The sequence below is a fragment of the Bos javanicus genome, chromosome 1 (assembly GCF_032452875.1).
Source record: "Bos javanicus breed banteng chromosome 1, ARS-OSU_banteng_1.0, whole genome shotgun sequence".
In the NCBI taxonomy this organism is placed as follows: domain Eukaryota; kingdom Metazoa; phylum Chordata; class Mammalia; order Artiodactyla; family Bovidae; genus Bos; species Bos javanicus.
Genome location: NC_083868.1, coordinates 74336075 through 74355908, shown reverse-complemented (window position 1 = coordinate 74355908; position 19834 = coordinate 74336075). Strand labels below are relative to the sequence as shown.

The following is a 19834-nucleotide window of genomic DNA, read 5'->3' as shown; positions in this document are numbered from 1 at the left end:
AGAAACATCTCTCTGGAGTAGAGAGTGAGTAGCTACATCCTCCATTCAAAAGTCTAGTCACTAAATCACTACTTTAGATCTTACATTAGGCACGTTGGTGAACACTCAGATAATCAAATATGAATTCTGCCATTGTGATCTCAGAGAATATTATAATTCCCATCATTTAGCTTCATGACTTTCTATTAAAAATTGGATTAATGTTCTTATTAACTAGAACTGAAAGAAAGATCCCAAAATCTTCTCATCAATTTATTCTATTTTGGATCTCTGTTTTATGACTTCCCTTGTTCACTGCTTCAGGTACTTGGGCCTCTCAGGATTCTACAACATTCCAGCAAAATCCTGCATCAAGGCCTTTGCATTATCCACTGTTCCTATTGTCTGCAGTGCTTTGCCCTGGATATCTGTATGCCTTACTCCCTTACTTTTACTCAGATCTCTGTTCAAATGTTACCTCCTTGGAGGACTTCCCTGATCACCCTATGTGAAGTACCACCCTCCTGTCATTTAAAAAATCCTTTTAACCTGCTTTATTTTTCTTGCAGGGCATTTATCACTGCCTGACCATATGTTATAGATTAACTTTATTATTTGTTTCCCCCAAGTAGGATATAAGCCTTGAGAAGGCAAGGATTTGATTTTATTCACTTCTGAATCCTCAGTGCCTTGAGGGACATCTAATAATAGCCAAGCTTAATAGAAATGGGCTAAACTCGTGAAAGGGTGAGTGTTATTAAGGAATTTTCTTCTGTTTTTGTCTTTTTTTCCCTAAGCCATCCTAAGAAATTCTTCTACTTCCTCATTATGATGCCAGCTTTTTAAACATTTTTAATTTTCCTAATTGGAAACCTCTCCTAAATATAATTTGACTCTAAAAAAAAAATCCTATTCTTTTACCCTGTTTGAAAATAATAACTATATTCTAGGAAGCATGATAAATAGTCTCCTGATATTCTTTGGGAAAACCTGAGATGGTTGGAAATCTAGCACATTTATCCTCATTTTGTGTTATATTTATAATAATGTCTATCTCACTGGTAGTTTTTAAATGAGAATATCACATTCACATCCATATATATAGCAGCTGGGTAGTGGCTACATTCCACTTCAAGCAAAATACATCTTGTCTTCACATATGACCTTAACTTTCATTAAAATTTGTATCTTGAAAAATTATAAAATCCTATGTTATGAGTCTTTATGTTTGCTCAAGAATAGCTGACACCTTGAATACTAAACCTGAGAGTGCCATTTCAAAATGAGCTTTGTGGTTCTATTTAGAAGATTAAAATGTCATGACTGAAAGACTCATTAGAGATCATCTAATAGCACATCTTATAGTTGGGGGAAATAGACACAGTGTAAGGAAGGGATGTGATTATTGATTATATTAGAGTAGATGGACTTATTGTAAATAGTAACACATTACATCTATGCAGATGGGCAGATAATTTTTAAAAATTGTATTAAGTGAGGACCTCTCTGTCAGCAAAACAAAATCAAAGATGAGTAACGTACATGATCTCTTATTCAATTTGCCACAGTATTTCTTTACTCTTTTGTCATAAACAATTCAAAAACAACCTTTAAGAACTGCAAAACTTAGAAAGAAAAAATAATTTACAGATTACCCTCTGCAGAAGACAACTTACCCCTTGAATGTAATAAAGAATACTGAATTCTATTTCATATAAGGAACTCAATTTGCACTCACAGCTTTGAGGGGGTATACTACTGATTCCTGAAAGAAATCAAGTCTAAAAATTTATGGAGGTCATTCAAAGTGACAACTGTATTCTCTGAACCCCATTTTTCTAGGGGACCCCTAATCCGTCAGCCACATGATGCTCCATGGTTGAAGAGGGGTTGGTTGTTTTGAGTGGGATGATGGGACATTGGTCAGAGATAACTCAGTGACATCTGAGAGTCAGGAGATCTCAACTGCCATCCTTGTTCATCACCAGCCTGCACTGTGGCTTGAGCAAGTCCTCCCCAATGTGGCTCAGAGTTGCCCCTCTCCAAAGCAAGGTGTTAGATGAGTCATTCTCCATCTCTAAGAGGTTTCCTGGTGATTTGGCTTCCATCCATTCATCTCCAGGGCTCATTCTCTTCACGCACACAGAGCCTGCCCTGGTGCCAATTTCTGAGCTCCCTACCTGGTTAAACTTTGCACTTCTGAAAGCTTCTCCATCTTCAAGACTTTGTGGGCAAGGGCAATGACACGGAAGCCTTGCACTGTATAATTTCTTAGCTCCTTTGGGAAATTCTTGGGCACTGCCAAGAGAGAAAAGAGAGGTAAGCACAGGTCCCACTAAAGGTGGCTCAACTCCTAAACAAAATTCTGGATAGTCACAGTGCTTTGTTTTAACTTTCCCTCCATAAAAATGCTTTAATAGAAACACTATGGGGATTTCCCTGGTGGTCCAATGGTTAAGACTTCACCTTCCAATGTTTGGGGCCGAGGGTGTGGGTTCAGTCCCTGGCCAGGGAGCTAAGATCCCATATGCCGCTCACCAAAAAAATCGAAATATGAAACAGAAGCACTATTGTAACAAATTCAACAAAGACTTTAAAAATGGTGCACATTAAAAAAATATTTTAAAAAATAGGAACACTATAACTTCAGTTAAAGGCCACAAACAACTTCATCAGTATGTTTTTCTTATAATCTAACAGAAATAAATGCCAAAGATGTACTGATCATCAACTGGGTGTCACATACATTAGCTGAGTTCAGTAAAGACAGACCTCAGGACCATCTACCCAGATGAAATGAGGTACTGGAGAAGGTAATGGCACCCCACTCCAGTACTCTTGCCTAGAAAATCCCATGGACGGAGGAGCCTGGTGGGCTATAGTCCATGGGGTCGCTAAGAGTCAGACACGACTGAGCAACTTCACTTTCACTTTTCAGTTTCATGCATTGGAGAAGGAAATGGCAACCCACTCCAGTGTTCTTGCCTGGAGAATCCCAGGGACGGGGGAGCCTGGTGGGCTGCCGTCTCTGGGGTTGCACAAAGTTGGACACAACTGAAGCGACTTAGCAGTAGCAGCAAGCCAAATCTATCCCATTCTTGTTTTTGTAATTAAAGTTTTATTGGAACACAGCCATACCTGTTTGTTTGTTACCTATGGCTGCTTTCAGGTTACAATGGCAGGGTTGAGCAGTTGAGCCAGAGATGGTGTAGCCTGCAAGGCCTAAAATATTTATTACTTGTCTCTTTGCAGAAACGTTTGCCAATTTAGATAATGGATGACACAGTGCCAACCTTTGTGTGTTTCGATGTGATAATCATAACTAAGGTTAATATGTCTATAAAATTTGTATGGTTTATGTATGTATGGTTATATAAAAATATTAGGGAAAAGAATAGCATAATAAGTGTAGTAGCTTAGGTTCTAGTCTCCACTGTGCTGCCAGCTAGCTTTCTCACCTTGGGCATTTTAAGTCTCTCTTCTGCATCTCAATTTTCCCATCCATAAAATGAAGAGGTTGTAGATGTCTATGCTCCCACTCAGCACAGACTTTCTATAATTCTAAAATATCAATAATTCTGGAGGTGATCTATTTCAAGGAAGCTGCTAACACTCTATTTCTTAAACACAAGAAGAAAAAAGAAATCACTGAATATGATATTATCATATGTCAAGGATCAGAAGTTAGGACAATAAGAAGAATTAGACTGACCAGACAAATAAGCAGTGGCAAATGACACCTAAAAAAAGTAACAGCCAACTATAGACCAACAGTCTGTAAAGGATGGAGTTAATGGGAGCTATGAGGAAGATCAATGTCAGAAAAATAGAAGGAATTCTTTTAAAAAACAACTCCAAGTAGAGAAAGAAGTGAAAGCAATCATTTGCCAATTCTTAAAATTCTATGCACAAGCTGATGGCTATCAGCAATTGTAAGGAGAATATAGATGAAAATCAGGAGAAAAAAAGGCCAATTTTATCCAAATGAACTCATTTGAATGCAGCAATATTCTTACAAATCTGGATTGCAGCTTAGAGAGTACATGTTTATAAGATGAAGAAACAATACAAATCAGCTTAAAATCTGGCCCAGAAAGATGAAATTGCTGTGAAAATGATCAGTTACCTTGCTCTAATACCACCTAATTTACTCTAATCACTTTTTTTTCCCCTAAAAGATTTATTGTCTTTATATTCTCCTCCCACTGATCTGAGACACCATAAGTGGTTCCAGCTCCCAGGAGGTGGGTGACAGAGCATCCCTGTTTGGAGAATGAGTCTGGTGTTCAGACCTGTCTCTTTGGTTCCTTCTGAACGCTACTCATTCTCACCGTCCCTGGGCCTCTGACCCCCGTGTAGTTTCCTGATTTGTCCCGATGCTTGTTTCACATCTCCTTCTCTAATGCCACAGTGTGGTTGGGCTTTTCTGGCAAGACCAGAGTCTGATATTTACTCTCTGTTTCTCTGCTTTGAAATGATCACCTCTGCCTTAGCAGATCTGCTGGGCCCACTTGCCACCTACCTAGAAAACAACCACCTCCATGTTCATTGATTTAGGCTGGTTTTCTCTCTCTGAGTTTTAAGTATTTTCACCTCCTGAAAGGGGGAAGTGCCAGTTAGTACCTGTTTCAGGTCTGCAGAACCGAGCCAGCATCTCCGGGGCTCCCTTCATGTAGACATGGAAGTGATCCTCCCCCGCCAGCTGAGCAACCACAGACATCCTCTGCAGGCTGGAGGAAAATGGAAACTGACGCAGGACGATGATGGCTTCCACTGGACTCTAAGTGCACAAAGAGAGAGGAGCTTAAGAAGCTATTAAGGAAGATTTAGCAGATGTACACCAACAAATAATCTTTACTCTGCAGTGAGCCCAGGGACGTGAGGTGGTATATTGTCACAACATTGATATTTTTCTAGCCGCATCTCATCAAGTTGTCTGGTCTACAAAGCCCTTTCCCCTGGGGGCCTGAGAAATCCTAATCATCTTCCAGGCCAAGCTCATAGGTCACCTTCTCTGCGGTACTTCTCTCTCAGCAACGCTACTCACTCCCACCTCTGGACTCCTGCTGCTCTTTCTTCAGCCGTTATTCTCGCACTTGGTGCACTGTATTGCATTTGTTTGCACTGGTATTGATTTTTCTATCAGTCCATGTATTCCTCCAGCACAGAACACAACATGTCTAGTTTTGAAATCACTTTATCTCTTAGCACCTAGCACAGAGCTTGAGTATACATAGGTATTTTGTGAGTGTTTGTTGAATAAACTAACGAACAAATTTAGGAATGAAGGAATGAGCAAACCAACTGTACACACAGTTAGGATAAGACAAAATAATAGGAATATAAAAACATATAAAAGGCAGGGGAATTTCACCAGTTTTAAGGGGAACGATTTATATAATTTGAAGAAGCAAACTATACCTGACTGGCTTTTGGTCCTGGCTTTATTATTACATTTGAATCTGATATCCCAAGTTCACAGTAGTCTGCATTGCAATCTTCGATTATCTGCTTTCAAATGAAAACATTCATAAGATTCCTTAGAGAAAAATAAGAAGAAAGAAACACCTCATTTGCATAGCATTTTAATCTTTTCAAAACCCCTTTTACATTTTTCCTCTTCTAAGCCAATTATTTTAATACCATCATTATCAAATTTGTTGTTTTGATTCATATTAAGGATCTTATTGTAAAATGTCAAAGAGCAGAATTATCGTGATTACATTTTCAGTCGTAACTGATTGTGTGTGCGTGCTCAGTCGTGTCCGCCTCTTTGAAGCCCTATGGACTGTGGCCTCCCAGGCTCCTCTGTCCATGAGATTCCCCAGGCCAGAATACTGGAGTGGGTTGCCATTTCCTTTCCCAGGGCATCTTCCTGATCCAGGGATTGAACCCGTGTCTCCTGCATCTCCTGCTTTGGCAGGCAGATTCTTACCTCTGAGCCACCTGGGAAGCCAGCAATAATTGATGGAGGAAGCATTAACCGCAGCCCACTGGCTCTTCCTAAAAGGTATGTCTTATAAATGGATGAGGGTAGAGACCTATTCTCCATTACACCTGAGCACATTAGCTCCCAGATGACAGAGGATTGACTCTTGAACTACTTTTTATGCTATGTCTATGCTACTAGCCTAACTAGTTAGCTACAGAGTTACAAGTTAGCTGCTAGCAAATTAGAAAGCATATTTGAAAATAGTTTGTATTCTTTGGATGTTACAGCACTATAAGTTATACCATCTGAAGAACCAATATTTAGCTAAAATATGGGAAAGGCAGTCAGATAAATATAAATAGTAGAAGTCAAAAAATAAGAGACAACATCTGGTCTCTCCTCTACCACTTGTTCAACCTTGGGGACATCACTTTGTTTCTCCAAATCTCAATTTCTTTGGAAAAATATTCTGACATTTCTTATGGTTTCTAATATTCTTAGAATCTATAAGAACATTTTCACTCCTCCTTATGCTTAGTGAAAGTTTCTTAATACCCAAAAGATATTTAACTAGAGGCTTATTCAGCTTTAAACTCAGTGAACGATCTTGCACTGTTATGCTCTGTTTGGAGTGGATACAACTGGTCTTAAAAACAGTTCTTATAGAGCTAATACTAAAGATTTATGTCCCCACATAAGACCCCAACTCGTAGGTCACTTGTACACAGAGAGGAAGCCTTCTCTTTTGGAGAAGAGGGAGCAGTGTTAGAACCAGGATCGAAGTCATATAGAGTAATAATGACCATGTGGAACTCCTCACTGTGTCAGCACCAGCGATGCTGGTAAGGATGTTGGTGCTGTTTGCTTATAATAATTACACTGATTCCTCTTCATTTAGATCCAGGAAAGTGATTTCTGTCTTGCCTTTATATTGCAAATAAAAAATACTGCCTTCCATATTAGCAAACAAAGAATGTTGCAGCCATCAAGCCATCACATTACAGCCATCTGGATGGTGAACCCTGGGGGAACTCGGGATGGAAACTCTGCCTGCCAGCAGCCACTTCCTACAGTGCACCTTTAGGAGGAGACTCAGGATGCCTAATGGCTTAGCGGTAAAAACTCTTCCTGTAATGCAGGGGATGCAGGAGACATGGGTTCAATCCCTGAGTCGGGAAGATCCCCTGGAGGAGAAATATCCTATGGGCAGAGGAATATCCTATGGGCACAGCTACCTCCAACAGTGCACCCTGAGGAGACTCAGAAAGTGAAAACACAAGACACTAGCCCCAGAGAGCTGAGATGCATATCAAAGAAAAGATTTCAGTGAGCCCAGACTCTTGCATCTTCCCATACAAATAAAGCACTAAATTCCTTAACTTGAAATGTGTGGTTTTCTTTAAGTAACAGTAATTTTTTTTATTCCAACTACCTTGTCTTTGCTGCAAAAAATCCTATACATGTATCCTAGCTACATACCCCTTCTCTCTTCAGCGCACTCTCTTAGAATTATCTGAGATGCTTAAGTCTTGGGCTTAAGTCCTCAGTTTTGTCTGTCAAATAAAACATAACTCAACTTTTAGGCTGTGCTTTTTTTTTTTTTCCAATAGGCAGTATCAAGCATTTCTCCACAGCAAATGCTCTAATTTTACTTACTGATATCAGAAATTTCCCTGTTTGCCAGGTTTCCCCTTTTATTACTTTGGCCTCTAGAAATCCGTGATTTTCCTACAATAAATCTTTTAATTAGCCTCTTTGCGACTGTCCTTCAGGCTTCCCAGGTGGTAAAGAATCTGCCTGCTGATGCAGAAAACGCAGGAGACATGGGTTGGATCCCTGAGTCAGGAAGATCCCCTGGAGTAGGAAATGGCAGGCCACTCCAGTATTCTTGGTGGAAAATTCCATGGACAGAGGATCCTGGTGGGCTCTAGTCCCTGTGGTCACAAAGGGTCAGAGAACATGACTGAGCACACACTCTGTCGAGGGGTTCTGCAGGTCCCTGCAGTTGTTTGTTTTCACTTCTTTACAGCTCTGTTTAAATGCTGTTCTGCATTTCATGTAAGTAGTTTTAGAAAAAAACATTTTTTTTTTGAAGGGAAGAACAATGTGGTTAATTAACTAATGAATGAATGAATGAGTACCCTCCATTCTTTGAACACTTTACAATGCCTGGCTCCCTCAGGCTCATAGTTTCAAAGCTCCAGAAGTGAGTCATTGTTATCCAAATACACATAGGAGGTAATGATTCAGAATCTTTGTTCTGGATTTGAGGTCAGAAAGCTAGAGTGTACTTTCCCCATCCTGTCCTGACAGTTGCCAGTAGGACCTTATATCCTTCAGCTGTCATTCACACTCAGCTGAGGAAATGGAACCCCCCAGATTGAGGGGCCTCCATTCTGGTGTCAAACCCTTTCGCTGGGTTGGGAGGTCCCCTGGAGAAGGAAATGGCAACCCGTTCCAGTATTCTTGCCTGGAGAATTCCTTGGACAGAGGACCCTGGGGGCTACAATCTGTGGGGTTGCAAAGAGTGGGACATGACTAAGCCGACTAACACTTTTAAGACCTATACTGTCTACTAATAATACAGCAGCTACCAACCAATTGTGGCTATTTCAATTATTTAAAATTTAAAAATCAGTTCCTAATTTGCATACCCACTGTTCAATGCTCAATAGCCAGTGTGGCTAGTGGCTACTGTGTTTACACCACTGCTTTGGATGAGTGTTTCTCCAAGGGTGTTTGTGCTATGGTTTGGCCTATCAAGGTTTTTGTGGTGAAACAGGTTTAGTAAATGCTGCATATTATATCCCCTCTTTAATATTCACAATATACCACCATACATTAACATTAAAGAAATTCTATACTCAAGAAATCAAATTATCTTTGTTTAAATATCAGTTCCCAAATTTATTTGGTGGTAGACCCCTATATCATGTTGCAAAGGTTTGTAGAGTTTTGGAGCAGAGATTGGGAGATTCAGGTAGGATCAGACCTTCATTCATTTATATACTGCTATGATTCTCTGGGATTCAGATTCTCTGAATCTGCTATGATTCAACCAAAGTTAGGAAAGCCTAGGCACTCCCAGTGAGTACTGGATATGTCTTCACATTTTCTTCATTCAGTTGAACCAAGAAATAATCACCTTACCCAAGCGGTGCCCTCAAACATTTTGAGGTCCAGTGGATCTCCCTGGATGGTCCCATCGAGGAGGATCAGAGAGTGGCAACTGGCCATGGCCGCACACTGTGGGCCCCAGGGCAGAGCCTTGTCTGAGGTAAAGCTGTGGACTTCCTGGAAACTGGTAGAGAAAACAATTCTCAAGTTAAGGTCTTCAACAAAACCATTTTGCACACCCTGACCTTCAATTTTACTGAGATAAAATTTACTGATACCTCACCTCTATGCTCAAAACCTTCACTAGCTCCCCTTCCCCCCAAACCTCATATGATAAATTCTGAGTGTTTGGGTATAATGACAGGGCATCATTGACTTGACGGACATGAGTTTCGGCAAACTCCAGGAGATAGTGGAGGACAGGTAAGCTTGGCATGAGGCAGTTCATGGAGTGGCAAAGAGTTGGACACAGCTTAGTGACCGAACAACAACAGAGCCCTTTGTCAGGTTGCCTGCTGCCAGCCCACAGGGTGGCGGTGTTGTGGGAAGGTAGACTGTGGGAAGGCTCAGAGCTGACATCTGCAAATTGCAGAGCTGTCTCTAGAAAACGACCAGGCAAGAAGTCTCTAGGCCAGTGGGGTAGCAGGGATGGAAAGGAAGTCTGCCTGCTGGCTCCATTCTTCTTCAAGTAAAAGCAGGCATGGATGGGGAATTTCCTTGGCAGTCTGGTGGTTAAGATTCCACCCTTACAACTCAGGGGGTGTGGGTTCAATTTCTGGTCCTGGAACTAAGATACCATATGCTGTGCTTAGTCACTTAGTCATATCCAGCTCTTTGAGACCCATGGACTGTAGTCCACCAGGCTCCTCTGTCCATGGGATTGTCCAGGCAAGAATACTGGAGTGGGTTGCCGTGCCCTTCTCCAGGGGATTTTCCCCACCCAGGGATCAAACCCAGGTCTCCCACATTGCAGGAGGATTCTTTACCATCTGAGCCACCAGGGAAGCCCATGCTGTATAGCATGGCCCCAAAATTTAATGAATAAGTACAAAAAGAAAAAAAAGCAAGCATGGATTCAAATAGTTCTCACAAGTCGGCCCTTTGGCTTTCATCCCTATTTCTTAAAACTCCTGGCATGGATATCTAGCATCAAAAACTCATTTCCCTATTTGACAGTAGGTAGACATTCTTTCCTCCCATCTTACAGCTGAATAAAAACTGTATCCAGGGTTTCTACTTCTCTCAAAGTCTCAGAGTACTAGGGGAAAAGGAGAGAAAGAAGGAACGGAAACTGCAAATATCCCTTTCCCCTTTCATTGCTCTGGTCAGTAGAGGTCTGCCTGTCTGGACCAAAACCTGATCTGTGCATCCAAGTACCCAGAAGCAGAGGCACATTAACAGGAGCCCAGGGAGTTCACTGACATGTAGCCCAGGAATCCTCTGCAACGTCACACTGCCTGACTACTGTTCCCTTGTGCCAGGGCTGTACCCAGGACCCTGTCACCAACCTGGAGAGTCCCTGCATGACTCCTTCAGTGACAGCAGCCTCAGCCACTGTTTGGAGCCCAGGTGGTATACCCAGAGCTCAAGAGCAGAAGTGTCTCCACTCTGACTGAGAGGGTGGGTCCCAACCCTGCAGGGAAGGGAGTGCAGGGGGCATTCTCTGAGGATGGGCACTCCCTCTTGTCTCTAGCTCTGTTTGGGGGGTAGTGTTTATGTGATTGCCCTCTCCACTCCCTGTTCTTGTTGTTGAGTCGCTGAGTCATATTTGATTCTTCGTGACCCCATGAACTGCAGCACACCAGGTTTCCCTGTCCTTCAATATCTCCCAGAGTTTGCTCAAACTCATGTCCATTGAGTCAGTGATGCTATCCAACCATCTCATCCTCTGTCACCCCCTTCTCCTCCTGCCTTCAATCTTTCCCAGCATCAAGGTCTTTTCCAATGAGTCGGCTCTTCACGTCAAGTGGCCAAAATATTGGAGCTTTGGCTTTGGCTTCGCTCCCTAGTGCAGCTTTTAAACCTTGTCTGTAAAATTTGTAGCCATACTCCCTTCAAAACCCATCTTGTTTGTTATCTCCTCCAGGTGGTATTCCTTGATCTATTCATTTTCAAAATGAATCTCTACCTTTTATCCACTATGTTGTTATAAAAATCAGGACTGTCTTTTATCAAGCAATCATTATTATGTCTTCTTCTCTACTGTGATATCTGTGCCTTAATTCTTTTCCCAGCCCATGTGGTACATTGCAGGTGGGTCCATTTGCACCTTTCATCTCACTAGAGTGTGAACTCCATGAAGGGGGAGATGGGGGTCTTCCTTTCTGGATTTCCCACCTCACAAGCCACCCAGGAAGCCTATGCAGTTTTAAATTAAGCACAGTCCTAATTTCACTCTTTGCTTTATTCACTCAACTCCCTAATCGTCCACCTTATTCTATTCCATTTTTCATGTGGAGTTTGAAGATCTACTTTCCCCCTCTGATTCCGAATTTAGAACTCATTTTATTTAACAAGTTAGATTAATGGGGAGCCAGTACCAGCCTATTATGTATATTTTATGTGAGATTCATCCCTCGACACTGGAAGGATGGACTGGAGCGTCACAAGGCAGCCCCACCAACCACACACTCTGTCTTCATTACGTGCCTACCAGTTGTCAACAGTAGGGACAGTCCCCCAGAGGTCCAGTCCATCTTCTGTGAGAGTACCAGTCTGCAAAAAAAATCAGAATGGGTTTTACCAGAAGATTTAGAGCTTTTAACTATAAAACCCAAGTTCCTAAGAAACCAAAGTATGTTTAGCTTTCCCAAGCCCTTTCTTTTTACATTAGATGTTTATTAAAATTTTTTTCACTATTGTTTATATTTGTAGTAAGTGTGATATTCAGCTATCCATTAGTTTTCTTTTTTTTTCCTTCTAAGAACAGACTTTTTAAATTTTTATTTTCCATTTGTTCAATGATTCTTTTTAAAATTTAATTTGTGTTTTATATTTTATTAACATATAGTTGATGTAAAATATTCTACAAGTTATAGGTGTACTATATAGTGATTCACAATTTTTAAAGGTTATACTCCATTTATACTTATTATAAAATATTGGCCAAGCCCTTACTGGCAAACATCAAATTTTAAATCAGAGAAGAGCACCTGAAGGAAGGACTCAGCCGGTGACAAATGATTCCCAAAAGACCATGTTGAAAATTAAGTTGAGTCTAGTCACTAATTATTACCAAATGCAAGTGCTTCCTTTTGTTTGTTTACTGCCGTGACCACTGCTGTTGCTGAATGAGAAAGGTTCAGGGGATAGAAACCCAACAAGAACCAGCTCAGGTCTGCCTTCTCAGTTGGCACCTGTTGTCTTTCCAAAGCAGAGGTCAGAATTTTTTCTTTCTTTGCAAGACTGTTTAGTTCCTAGTCTGCTATATGGTTCACAGCTATTTCCTAAAAATATGGGTGACATGGAGACTGTCCAGATTGATAGTGAAATGTTAATAAAGGGCTTTGAGACTACAGAGAGAAGTGAAGTGCTCATAATAAACATTAATTAATGCCCAGGAATGGGTTTGACTGTTAGATCAAGAGGAAAATGGTGGGGAGGGTTGATTTGCTGCATCAGGGGAAAGTATTTGTCAGATAATGTAGCAGAGAAAGCAAAATGGGGCTGAGTGCTATCACAGCACTTTTAATTTGCCCATTGCTTCACAGTCGATTATTAATTACAAACCCTAGTGTCCTTATGCAATAGGCCAATGGCATTTGGCCTGGTCTACACCCAGTCAGAATAAGGAGGTGGCTACCACTGGCTCAACTCTAACTATCAGTAATGCATTGTGAAGTGATAGGGAATGTCCTTTTCAACACTGACACCTTTGTTTCTGACACATTTTTCCTTGAAAATCATCACCAAATAAGACACTGAAGTTTTCAGTTTTCCATCAAATGATATCTGTTATCATCATAGCACATTTGCATTAGCACCATGCTTTACAGTGAAGTGTCTGCAGTGCTTTCTCTTCTTACAACTAGGGTGCAGACAGTCTCAGTATAAAGGTGAAATGAGCATATAAAGGTGAAATGGACCCAAGGGTCCATTGGCACATAGATTGGAGAGAAAGAAACAGAATCCAGCCTGTTTTGGAGACTTCCACCAGAAGACAAATGTTAAGTGAATTGTGAAAAGCATGTGGAGAGACGTCTGTACTGAGCTTCTGGATTAAAGAAACAAGGAAAGTTTGTTTTATTAACTAATTTGGACTTCAAGGAGAGCTAACATGCTTCCTGTAGGTTATTCCTTCAAGAACAACAACAGCAAAAGAAAAAAGCAAAACACTACTTTTTTCATGTACCTCCTATATTTTATAAGGACTCCAATCCATGTGATTAGATTCCAAAGGCTCTTGAGTTGCTCTATTTCAGCAAGAGTTAGCAACTTAATTCAAACTGAAATGTTTTCCTGATGATTAGATATGTTTTAAAACATCAATATCTCAAACACGAAAACAGAGATGATACCGTAGCAAAAATAGATAAGGAACAAAGTTATTTCTCTACATGAAAATAACCCTTATACAATAAAACTAGCCATAAATGGAAAAAGCACTAAATTACAGTTGCTGTTCTAAAGTGAATAAGATAGAAAAATAAAACTTCTTAGTATGATTACTAGTCCAGGCTTAGACTGAATTGAATAGAAAAGAGAGAGAGAACTTGTTTTAAAGAACTTGTAAGAAGCCAGTGTAAAACTAGAAATATATGGGAATAAATATACTCAGAAGCCCAGTGGTGAATATCTTCTAAATTGAAATAACACCAGATGGAAATTCAATTAATTGTGGAGGGCTTTATTCTAACATCCTGGTGGTAGAGTTTTATAACATGAAAGAAACAGAGAATTGTACTTCAACTATCTTAAAAAGTCACACAGAAACTTAGTGTCAAATTCATGATTAGATGTCCCATTTCACTAATTCCCAATCATGAGTCTTTGCATAATAAGATGCCATCACGACATATGGAGTCTGGCCAAGTCTGCTGTCAAGCATCCTTAAGACAGTCTAGCAAAGGAGCACAAGGATGTGGAGGGAAACGCTTTCTACAGGAAGAAAAGGGAAGACCTCTGGAAAAATTAGTTTTAGAAACAGATATGTAATGAGCACATTTTGTAAATCTCCCTCCTATATTCTACACACTGGTGAGGCTGCTGGGTCAGTAATAGGAATTGCTGTCAAGAGTTGTTCTCTGGCCCTGAATCTAAAAGGTAGCTACTCTTAAGTTAACCTTACAGGTTTCTTTGTCAAAGGAAACTAGAAAAGAACTATGTAAGAGCTATGCCACTTCTACCTGGGGACCAGGACTTGTCAGGTCTGATCATGGTGTCTCTCCAGCTTGGCCTTTGCTCTCTGTTCCTCTTTGTCTAGGACAAGGAGCCATCTTCTCCGAGCACATAAAGCCCTGAGCAGCTGGGCTCATCGGTTCCAGCTGCATCCTGACCACAAAGCCACTTTCTCACCACCCAGAGTCTGGCTCCCCGCCTGTGGCAGCCCTGCTATCTGCGTGCTGCTGGGCTGCTCACCGCTGAGCCTGGGGCCCATTCTGCCTGACAGCCAAAGCCACAGCTTAGAGGTGACTCCCACCTGAGGCAGGTAACCACACCCCAGTGCTTGGCTCATACTTATTTAGCATGCGTTTCACTGTCTTTTCATCATCTATGTTTCCCTGTTACCTTCTTCCTCAACTAGCTTGTGAGCTTCTCAAGAGCCTGGAACATCTCATTAATGGGGCTCTCTGCCAACATCAGTTATCTAAAAAGCAGCAAAGCCTTCATCATTTATTCTCATGAAGACAAAGTGAAGGCATGTAGGGAACAGACCAGACCCCTGCCTTAGAGCTGGTAAACTGGGTACCCGGGTGAGGTGATTGATACTGCAGCCCTGCCTGGTTCCCCACAGGAGCCACAGAGAGGGGTCCTGGGACCTGTCCCAGAACAGCTGTCCCCTCCTCTGAACATACTTCCCTTCTGCCACCTTTCCAGGCCCTAAGCACAGACAATCTGCCCCAGTCCTGAGGCTCGACATTCTGGGAAACAAAGGGGAAAAGAGGGACCAGAGTGTGTAAACACAGGTCACAGCCCCTGCTTTCCAGTTCCTGAAAAGAAGCAGCGGAGGAGAAGTGAATATGCTCCCTTAAGCTCTGGACAAAGCACCAAAGGAACAGAAATGTTCCTCATATTACTTTTTGCCTGTAAAAAGCCAGTCATTCATAAAAGTGATTACAGTAAGAGATTGTTTTGAAACCCGAAACAGGCATGGAAATATTAAATTTTACAGGAAAGAAATGCTTGATGTGATGGCTAAACCACTTCCTCAGGACTCGGGAGAGGGGGCTTCTAGAACATGCTCTCACACCAGCTCCGTGTGTGACCTTCGTGGCCTCCATGTTCCCATCTGTCCCAGGAGGGTGCAGGGCTAGATAGTCTCTGAGGCCCTTCCCGGCTCAGCTACGTCCCCAAATCATTAACCTCCAACCTGGGGAGTTGAGCTCATACTTTGTCAAAGCACACAAGGTTGATTTGCCCACACATATTGATCCGCTGTGGGGAGATGCAGAAGATTCCCCTTTTCTTCAGCCTCCTCTGTGCGTACACGATGCCTGTGGTCAGGGCAGCTGGCAGCACAGGAGGGACCGCCACGGTGAGGAGGAGCAGGGCCATGGCCATGGTGTCTTGTAGAGAGGCCTGGGGAGGGAGGGACACACAGGTTAGCCTGGCAGAAAGCACACACCCTTCCTGGCTCCATCTCCTGTCACACCAATGGAGTTCTGGAAGCTCAGAATAGTCATCATGAGCCAGCTTTCTTGGTTGGACTAAGTATTCTCCAGGCCGAGTCTGAGAAATCAACAAATTGTCACCCACTGCAGAGGAAATGACACCTTGGACCCCCACCCCACACCCTACTGCCCTTCCTGACCCGGATTCTCTCCACTCAGCCTTCTGTCCACCTAGAGGGCCACCCCTTCTTTGCCCATCAGGCATTTGCACACCCCCTGGACCCCTGGTCACTGGAACTAGACTTGAGTTGTAATAGTTCACACATGGCCTGACTGTTGCCTTCTCAACAGCTCTACAAACTCCTCTGGCACAGCAGCTGTGCCTCATTCATCTTTGAAGTCACCTTGGAATTCATCTTACTCGTCACCAGATGCAGAGCCTAGCACCTTCTGACACACAGAAGGTGCTCAACACATGCGTGGAGTGCCTGGAAGCCTGATGAAAACTAGGACCAGGATTCTGCCAAGATCTCAGCATATATTCACTGCTCTGGGTAAGCCAATAATAAAACTAGCTGTTCTCAATGGATACACACCCTGGAATAAGCACTGTGTACACACACTGTTTATTTACTCCTCACAACCACCTTGCAATGTAAATACTGTTATTTCTTCCATTTAACAGAAGAGGAAACTGAGACTTAAAAAAGTAAACAACTTTCCCAAGGCCACATGCTGGTTAAATGGTGAGGATATAATCCCTAGTCTGTTCATCTAGAGGGAGGGCACAAATGTGTGACTGACATGTCATATTACCAAGCCAAGTCTCACAGAATCAGGATTCCAGGCAATCTACTAAGGATCACAGGACTAATAAAGGCAGGGCCAAGGTCAAATCATAGGCTGCATAATTTTCCCATGCTCTGTTAACGAATGGCTTTCCCTCTACAACCTTGCCTAGGTTTTTATGAAATGACCTTGATTTTAGCCATAAAGTTCTCTTTTCGGTATTGGAAACGTAGATTCAAGTTTAGTAACAATGGCTACTTGGCACATCTTCGGGCCAATTCTAGTTTATCATGAAATCCATCATTTCTGGATTTTTCCAACCCCAGCTACAGAGGAGCTTTAACCCAGGAGACTCAGCCCTGCCTAATGCTGAGCCAGTGCAGAGAGAAGCAACCAAAAGGTCCGCAGGTCCAGACCTACAAGACGATGGGATGTGCAATGAGAATGCTGCGTTGGTATGTACCGGACATTGAGTCTTGCCCAAGAAACTATCATATGCTATCACCACCAGGGCTTCCTGGCCCATAGGAGAGGGCTTTTGCTTGTTTTCCTGCTCAAAGCTCATGTTTCCCAGATGAAACTGGCACGCTGCCTCAAATTCCAGCCCCACTGGTTTTGACTTTCTGCCTCACTCTTTCCAGACTCTATTCTACTGGTGCCCATGTGCCCTGGCCTCCTCTAACCTCCTTCCCCCTAGAAATGCTCTCTGACAGTTTATTTCAGATTGCAATGACTATGCAGAGCTCAGGTTTGAACATGGCATTGCCTAAAAATTCTCATGACTGCCTTTGCCTCTCCCACACTCAACACACACACTTCTCTATGCCATCACCAATGCCATCAGTTTGGGCATTTTAGAATCCACTCATGCCCAGTTTCATACCTGTGTGTGGATCCTTCTATTCACAATGTTTTATTCTCCCCTATAAGCCCATACTGCTAAGATCCCAGCATGTTTTATAGAAGAGACTGCAAAGTTGATAACAGAATCAGATTCTTAGGACCAGAAAGGACCTCATGGGTTATTTGTGACAATTCTTTCCTGCACAGCCATCACAACTATTCAGAGAGACATCCAAACAAAACCAGACATCATGAAGCTTATAAAGGGAAGTGGGGATCCATACAGTACACAACTGTACAACCAGACATTCAATTTCATCTCAGAACCTAACGAGAACACAGGGCAGCTCATTGACTGCATGGTGTGTTGAGTATTCCCTTGACAATGTACACACTCAAATACATCAACACTTTCAAATAGTCCAAACGTCTAGGCATGGCATTCAATATCCCCTTTAATCTAATCTAATCGTACCTTAATAGATTCATCTCATAACTGCTTGCTAGTTCCAGAATTCCTTTGTGTTTTTCTTCCTTTGCATTTTTGTCATTCAAATGTGTATATCCTTACTGCTTTCTAATCTTAAGACCAAATCTTCCCCATCCTATAATGTTTGAGAAGCATGTATTTCCTCTGAGGGAACATGTATTCCTCTGGGCTTGGATATAACAAATGCCACACATGAAGTAACTTTTCACTCCCATCCAGGTGGTGAAAGGAGCTGTGAACCTCACAACTTTTAATAGTTACACCTTCCAATATAATTTCCACTAATCACATGTGGCTATTTTAATTTTTAAAAATTGAAAATTTATTTCCTTTATTACACCAACACATTTCAAGTGCTCAGTGAACACATAGTTAATGGCTAGCAAGTTGACCAGTGTAGAGATATAGAATATTTTCATCATTCTAGAAAGCTCTATTGGATGACATTGATTCTAACCCTTTAGTTAGGTTAAGTTCCTTGAGAAAGTTATCCTATTAAAAAGCCCTACCCCCAAGTACTTACTCCATGGTACATATATACACCAAGGGCATAGAAAAAACCCATGATTCCAAGGAAGGCCAGGGACACTATGAACTTGAAGGCATCATTGTACAGTTTGAAGTTCAGAGGCCGGGGGTAGAGGATGGATCTCACCAAGTCCCCTTTGGCTGTATTGTAACCTACATGAAGATAATCACAAGTGGTGTAAGGTCCTTTAATACATTTTCCCCTAAAACCAAAAAGAAAAAAATGGTTTGCATTGAATTAAGAATTAGTTAATAGAGTCATTTGAATATGGAATTAAAACAGCATTGTTGTGACCTAACAGTTTTACATTTATTATTCTTCCAAATTGCCAGGAATAATAAATGTTGTTCACTTAGCCCTTCTCAATTTCTCTTGCTCTGGGGGTCAGTGCTTCAGTGGCTCAAACAATGTAACCCCTACTTCACATATGGGGATGAGGAAAAGACCAAGGAGCTGATGAAGGCAATGACCAGAGAACAAGAGATGCTGAGAGAAGAAGACTTAAAGAAAAATATGTGTTGAAAGTAATGGAAAATTAAGAGAAAAGTAAAGCACAAGTCCAAGTAATTTTATATGCCTCTGGTCATGTTATTCTTAAATTCAAAAACCTTCCAAACCACACACATTTTAGAATAAAGTTCAAATTTGTAGGCCTGGCATTTGAGGTCTCCTGCCTCACTAGGCTTATCCCTAGTCCCTGCTCCCTGGTCCCAGAGACCTCCATGCATTCCTCCTTTTATGTTTCTTAGATACAAATTAGCCTATTTTTCCAGCTCTCTGTGATTGGTTAAATCCTTCCCTTTTATCAGGTTTGGCTCAAAATACCATCTCTTCAAATAAGTATTTCCAGAATTCTACTCCCATATTTCATAATCAAAGTAATTTCTCCCTCTGTCTGTAATTTAGAGCTGGTATTTGCCAGTTTTAAGAAAGGATAAAAACCAACTTGGTTGTATGACATCCCTCTATGCACTGTGTTTTGTAGGCTATAAATCCATCTGTCTCTTGTATCAAATCATAATCTTCTTTGAGGGCAAAGAGTATCTCACATTTGCTTTTCTTTAGCCCTCTATGCATAGCACTTAGTAGATACTCATTCATCTCTAAAGTACTGGCAAAAAGATTGACTACTATATATTCCAGACATGAATCAGTATTGTAAGTATAGTGAAAGTGAAATCGTTCAGTCGTGTCTGACTCTTTGCAACCCCATGGACTGTAGCCTACGAGACTCCTCCATCCATGGAATTTTTCAGGCAAGAGAACTGGAGTGGGTTGCCATTTCCAAGCATGCTTTAATCCCACTTCTTGATGAACATCTGCTCTCCTCAAACATGGCTTTGTAGACTTTGAAGGAAAACAGCCAAATTTTCTCTAATCTGTTG

The 19834-nt window shown here is 41.6% G+C and overlaps 1 protein-coding gene across 1 annotated transcript in view; it reads right to left on the bottom strand.

The window, feature by feature from the left end:
- ATP13A5 (ATPase 13A5) overlaps window positions 1-19834 on the bottom strand; it is a 116514-nt gene that overhangs the window by 38539 nt on the left and 58141 nt on the right. Inside the window, exons 11-17 of the mRNA XM_061412700.1 lie at window positions 18444-18601; window positions 15578-15766; window positions 11682-11743; window positions 9062-9212; window positions 5401-5487; window positions 4603-4759; window positions 2160-2277 (exon numbers count right to left, since the gene is read on the bottom strand). Coding sequence (XP_061268684.1) covers window positions 2160-2277; window positions 4603-4759; window positions 5401-5487; window positions 9062-9212; window positions 11682-11743; window positions 15578-15766; window positions 18444-18601 — 922 coding nt within the window. The remainder of the gene's footprint in view (window positions 1-2159; window positions 2278-4602; window positions 4760-5400; window positions 5488-9061; window positions 9213-11681; window positions 11744-15577; window positions 15767-18443; window positions 18602-19834) is intronic.